General features: G+C 39.6%; 1 protein-coding gene across 1 annotated transcript; it reads left to right on the forward strand.

Moving 5' to 3' along the window:
* Positions 1 to 1,628: 1,628 nt before the first annotated feature.
* LOC139870541 (probable DNA-directed RNA polymerase) lies at positions 1,629 to 3,736 on the forward strand. The gene is made up of 2 exons (XM_071858326.1): positions 1,629 to 1,814; positions 1,901 to 3,736. The coding sequence occupies exons 1-2, from the start codon at positions 1,629 to 1,631 to the stop codon at positions 3,734 to 3,736; spliced, it is 2,022 nt and encodes a 673-aa protein (XP_071714427.1).
* Positions 3,737 to 6,725: the final 2,989 nt, after the last annotated feature.

The following is a 6,725-nucleotide window of genomic DNA, read 5'->3' on the forward strand; positions in this document are numbered from 1 at the left end:
CCCGATTCACCAAGGAATATTTTGGTTGCTTTTGGCGGATCACTTACTACTAGGTTGGTTCGGATATCAACCTGTGGAGGCACCATTTGTGACTATTGGACAAATTTCCCCTTTTGTTTTCTTCTTGTTCTTTGCCATAACGCCCATTCTGGAGCGAGTTGGAAGAAGAATTCCTAATTCTTACACGGATGAGACTGCCTGAAAAGTGAGAAATTCTGACACCCATCATTTTCGAATGAGTATTAAACCAAGAATTGACAAGTCTTTAACTGTACGAGTTGTACGTTTTCTATTTCTTACGTGACTTTGATGAAAGAAAGCATTCCGGGAACAGGAATAAGAGTAAAGGCCTTCCTTGTCATTGTAGTAGGCTTGTTTGCAAGAGAAAAGAAGCAGCTTCAACGATGCAATCAGACCTGTGAGAGTAAGCGTGAGAAGCCAGTCTGTCTGCAATTGAGTTGCCTTGTCTATAGATGTGAGAAACCATCATGCCAGAAGACAATAAGCTGATGCATTCTCTGATCAAGTAAAGCACATGTCAAGGGGTGGAGTAGATATAAGACCAAGGATGGAGTCCACCATAACTTTGGAATCAGATTCGATGTCATTCACTTGGATGCCCTTATCAGAACATAGTTTGAACCCATCTCTGAGAGCTCTAGGCTCAGCAATCATGTTAGTACCATTGTGATAGAATGAAGAGAAGGAAAAAAATTTGACCTTAACTCTCTCTCAGGATACCACCACCTGCACTCTCTCCCATAGCAGCTGATCCATTTATGTTGAGTTTGGTACATTTTGGGGGAGGAAGATTTAATCCATATCCCGCTTTGATTTCCCTTCGGGCTCCTTATTCCGAGACTGTTCTTTATCACGGCTCTTCTGAGGCTTTCCAACCAACCTTGTTGACTCGGAGTATTCAACCCCCATTCGCCTACCCATCAGATTCCTCCACTACCATCTTCACTTTTGGCTTCTTGTCATTTGATCTGGGGGAATCAACCTCGAAGAAGGCATCCTAGGAGCGTAGTTTTCCCTGTGTTCCAAAGTCAATGCTAAAATTCCAGCTTCAAGCATTCTGCAGCTCATAATCATATTATGGAAAATGAGGCATGGGAAAACGGCACCAATTCTGTCCAATAACAGCAAAAACCTCATTTTTCAGTCCTTCGGCCTTCGCAAAAAATAGTCCGGCCAACCCAAGTAATCCCCCATAACATCAATCAGTATCGCAAAAGGCTCAAAATATGACTAAGTCTCCAGCAGCTGTGGAGCGGGGGATAAGGAACAGCAGGATTACAACATTGCACATGATCAATCATAATGCGGGAGTGCAGAGCCTTTAAGAGATAGGGGTGAGGGAGCAGAGTACTTAATACTAATGATTCCCCACGGTTTTACAAAACATGGTAAAAAAAAATAAAATTAAAAAACTTTATATTAATTACTCCCAAAAAAATAAAAATAAAAATCTTTATTCAATACTTCAGCCTGTAGGTACCGAACGCTCAAGAGCTGAAATACAGATATACTGGGACTGGGTACCGAACGCTTCCAGGGACTCGGTACCGAACGCTCTGATGTGGGAAAATCCTTCTGTAAGCCCAGCCTTCAATATGTAGAATACCATGGAAAAAAAAACAACCCTAGAAAGTTGGGTTCAAAATGAGGTTGATCGCGATTCTTCATCTAAGAAAGACCCGGATACTAAGGTTCGTCTTTCACAGTTCTGGAATGAATTTTATAGTTCTGCGGAGTTGCTAGTTGGTTCATTAGAAGAGAAGAAGACCTCTCATAGAAAATACACAGATTTCGTTATTAATTTATTAAATGATTTTAGAAATCAAAATGAAACTATGGGTAAGGTGGTGGCAACTAAAATCAATTATATGATCTACAGAAGCAGATCGAAGAGATGACAATACAATTTGACGAGCAATCCCTTCATAAGTCTACTACAAATATCCTAAATATCCTCATTGATGAAAATAGAGAAAGTGCTAAATTTTATATTTTTAATAAGCTTAACAAGGAGAATGAGGAGGATCGCGCCTTGCTTAGTGAATTAAGTCAGTTCACGTTGGAGGGACTGATTGTTCATGTTCTTTGTGTGCTATTTCGCTCTTCCGATGTCAATATAATGGTTCGTGTTGCTACCCTGATTGAGCAACTGGAAGGACATGTTCGATCTCATATCAATATAGTAAAACAACGAAGGTTGGCGAAAGAGATTGCTAAAGTTAATATAGCACCAGAAGACATAGAAGAATTTAAGGAGTCAATCTCCGTCAGTATCAGTAAAAAAATATCAAATAAGAAGATGTACCCCATAGGTAGTGCTTTGGTAGAGTTTATGATAGAAAGTGGACTGATTACGATAGAGTGTAACAGCACAAGTGATGTAGCTAAGAAAGGCAAATCCCATTATACTCCTAAAGCCGGTTATGTTATTTGTAACTTTGATATTTCGTTATTACCGATCAAGCTCAACTTGCCAATGGTACATCCTCCAATAGACTGGAGCAGTTCTAGTGCTAAATCTGATGCTGTGACTCTGTCAGATCTCAAGGGTGGTTACCTAAGTCAACCTACCAGTGAAATGTATGGCCGTTACAGTCTTTTAACTTCTACTAACGTCCACAATTTCTATCTTGAGCTCTATAATCAAGAAAAAATATGCAATATTATGAATACTCTCCAGAATCAGCCATTTCAAATCAATTCTGAATTTCTTCAATATATAATTGATAACGAAAAGACCTTTGTCAAACATAGATTGCTTGCCCCTAGGTTTATAGCCTATATGAATATGAGGGATAGCACAGGCAAACTTCGTTCATTATACATGAAAAATGACTTTATTAAATCCAAATATTCATATAATGAGTTATTACTCATTTTACAAAAAGACATGCAGAAGGCTCGTTATGAGCATCTGATTTTTAATTTGGCGTCTGCTTTTAAGGGTTTTCAATTTTATTTACCAGCCTTTTTGGATTTCTGGGGTCGAATCTATCGCTGTGGTGTATTACATTTTCATGAAAGGGATCTTTCCCGAAGCCTGGTAGAATTTGCTGTGAATGAGCCATCTGATATAGAACAATCAAGTATATGTAAAGATATAGCACTAGCTTCTACAAGCTTCCATTTTCGTACCCTCAAGTCTGTAAATGTCGTATCCTATTTATCTTCTTCAATAGAAACCGAACTCGAAAAGTACAATGTTTTCCCCTCTAAAATGAAACCTAATTCAATGGATGAGGAAAAAGCAAGTGTTTATGTACAGTTATCAACTCTTGCTAAACATCCTTTTCAGTTTTTATCTGGTTATCTATCTATCAGACATGATCAATGGAGTTCTATAAGTTGCATTCCAATTACCCAAGACACATATGCCAGTGCGTATCAAATAATGTCTTACTTATTACTAGATGAAAATATCGCTAAGTCTACTAATCTCTTTCCCTCCAATGATGGGGAAATCAAAGATATTTATCTGGATATCCTAGAAGCACTTAAATCTTATATTTCTGATAAGAAGAAATACACATTGGATGAGAACGATGAATTATCACTGGTTGAGGACCACGAATTCTCCTCGACAATTAACAAGCTTTTAGATCGAAAGATAGTGAAAAGCATCTTCATGCCAATAATCTATGGTAAGACGGTTATTAGCACTACCCAAGATATAAAGAAGAGTATTCTCTCTCAATTCCTTAGTCATAAAGAGTGATTTTCTGTTGCTCAACTGTGCTTTGATTTCTGGAGAGAGAAATTCCAAAACATGGACTGTCTTATTCGTTTGATCAGTTGTATAGGTTGGCTCATATCTTCTAGTGACCGTGCAGTACTGTATGAAGTTGATACCTTTATAACAATACAAGACTATATGAAAATGGTTCCAATTAACATATCGATATATGATCAAATTAGTAAGAAGAGACGTCAAGTAACTCTTAGAGTACCTTCTGATAAGAGAGACAAGAGGAAGATAGAGGTCACTACCTTCGTCAACTTTATCCATCAGAAGGATGCTCATATAGCTATGACTATGGTCGAACACCTTCAGATGTTAAAAGCACCTATCTATACTGTTCATGATAACTTTATAACTACCCCTGCTTATAGCAGCAAACTTCCTCTGATTTACAGCTCTGCTATGAAAAGTTTGGGTTCCCCCCTTGAGATCATAAACCAATTTCTTTATTGTAATCTGGTTCAACACCTTCCTATGAAGGATGAGTTCCCTATGGATTTGAGTGATGTAATACCAAGTGATACTCTTAAGCATATCTTGGATCTGAATCTACCTTCCAATATGAACAAGACTAAAGTGAAGAAAAAAGTTTGGGATGACAGGATCCAAACTATAGTGGACTCTTACTATCAATATACATTATTAGTGTGCGGAGAGTATTCAAGCCCTGAGGAAGCTAGTATGAATCATAGATTGAAATGGCTCAATTTTTGTGATCAGATGACTGCTAAATCTGGGATTCCTTATTACAGTGTACATTATTGAGGGTTCCCTAATCAACCTTAAAGGGGAATAGATCTACTTAGGATTTCTCCACATTGGCCTGAAGAAAGACTACCTTCTCATAGGTTGGGACCTTTGAGATGCATTATGAAGCTCTAAGGGCATAACATGATGCAAAGAAGGGATTGTCCCGTCATAGTACAAACATCCGTCTCTTCGACCTACCTAGCGACTGAAGAGTTGAGGGCAGAGCTTTTGGCTGTCTCTTATCAATAGAAATTATGCTTCATCAGCTTAGGAATCTCCCTGGGCATAGTCATCAAACATTATCCTTCTATCGCGCACGACTCCTTCCGAGGAGCATCCCGTTCAATCCGAATGTTCTGTCAGATCATTCTCTCAAGGTTTTGGAACTCATTCTATTATAAGAAGCTCCCACATTGGTTGGCTAGGTTTCATTATGGGTCTGAAGCCCTGACCTTCTATCTTTCCTAAGAGCTAATTCCGACATATCTCTGTTCGAATCGAAACTTCATCTATTTGTTGGAAAGAAGTCCGCTCTTCGGTCATCTACTCGGCCTACTATTGAAGATAGAAGCGAAGCAGCTACTGCAGACAGGACTTAGGGGTAGGTAGGCTCTTAAGTCGGCTAGAGACACCTTCGGAGGTGGAAGAGTTCCAGAAGTCAGTTACTAACTGGCAAAACAATAACGATTCTAATAAATGAAGCCTAACAGAATGGCTGTTCTCGTAGCTCCCATCAGATGATAGGTGGTCTCATAAGTAACAACATTACTACTGCCGGATTGGCTTTAGTTGATATACCGGTGTAGAAGTAGAAAAGGGGATTTTTGTAAACCTCCTGCAGGTTATCACACAATTTTCATGTCTCTTGTTTTACTTTAGGTACCCTGCAAGGGTAAGACTTCTTCTCCTTCTGTGATTTTTCTTGAGCCTTTGAAGTCGTCTTCATTTGAAAGGCATAGATGGGGGAGTCCTTTCTTTCGTTCTGCTTCTTTTCTTTATTGTTATATTTTTTTTCCTCTGGATTATTCCCATTTCATCGTATCTTTTGGGTACTTCCTCGATCAGGGGCTGGCGAAGTGGGGGTTCTACCGGGCTTCTCAACAAGTCGGGTACCACGCACTCTCATTCTATTTGGAAAGAGGGCAGTCCAGTGCGACCCATTTTCTCCTTTATCTTTCTGGTCCTTATTCAAACTTTCTATGGATTAGTTAACTTTGGAGATTTTTCTTTTGCGGAGACCCTGAAGCTAGCCGCCCAGTTTTCGGGGGCCTACATAATCTTTTGAAGAAAAGCTCAAAGCAGTATAGTTAAGCCAAGCAAAGCAGTAGGGATGGAAGAGTTGCAGATTCCCTGATTTTAGATCAATCAATTTCTTCGTCAATCGATTACCTCTCCCCCGACCCGAGGTATACTCCCTTTTAAGCTTTATAGAATCCAGGTATAGTGGAAGACTCAGTCAAGTATGGTAGCAAGTCCAATCAATCTCCTCCAACAGAAAGCTCTGATCTGAACAAAATAAAATGAGTCTCTTTTTCTGGTTATATAGAGCCTAGCACCGTAAAGATAATATAAGAAATTGTCTCATCGCTTTGAGCCTAGCGGGCTCTTTCCCATCTAGTGGCTTAGCCCCTACGATAAGAGCAGTTACGCTTTTTTTGAATCCCGGAAAAGCAGCTAGGAGCCTTTCAATAGCGCAGCGGATCATGCTAACATTAGAGACTCTACTTAGTGAGTTTCCTACCCTCGCTGGTGGACTAGTTTAGTTAGAGAATGGAATGGGACGATAGAGCTCAAATCAATCGAATACCGTTCGTGACCTGACCCAGAGCCACTAGGATCAGTTGGTAAGTCTCATCCCGTGCTTGGACTTGAGATAGCTATTCCTTGCATCGTGAAGAGTTATGGCTTACTTCTAGGCTTTCGGGAAAGGAAATGCCATTATTCTATATCAATAAGAGTAGACGAGGAGATTCCTGGGTAGAAAAAGAGAGAAGTTCTTCCATCAACGTGCCAAGCTAAAGGGCGGATATAATATAATAGAAGAAATTCCCCATCTTAGCTCAGAACAACATAACACTCTAAGAAAGGCAAACCCTTAAAAAAGGGAGAAATCCAATTTCCAAGCCCGATAGTACTTACTCAAGTAGAAGAATTGGATGAGAAAGCTGTCGGGGGGATCTATCTATCCCAGAGTTGGGAATTCTTGAAGGTAGTC

Source organism: Rutidosis leptorrhynchoides, chromosome 10, assembly GCF_046630445.1.
Source record: "Rutidosis leptorrhynchoides isolate AG116_Rl617_1_P2 chromosome 10, CSIRO_AGI_Rlap_v1, whole genome shotgun sequence".
In the NCBI taxonomy this organism is placed as follows: Eukaryota; Viridiplantae; Streptophyta; class Magnoliopsida; order Asterales; family Asteraceae; genus Rutidosis; species Rutidosis leptorrhynchoides.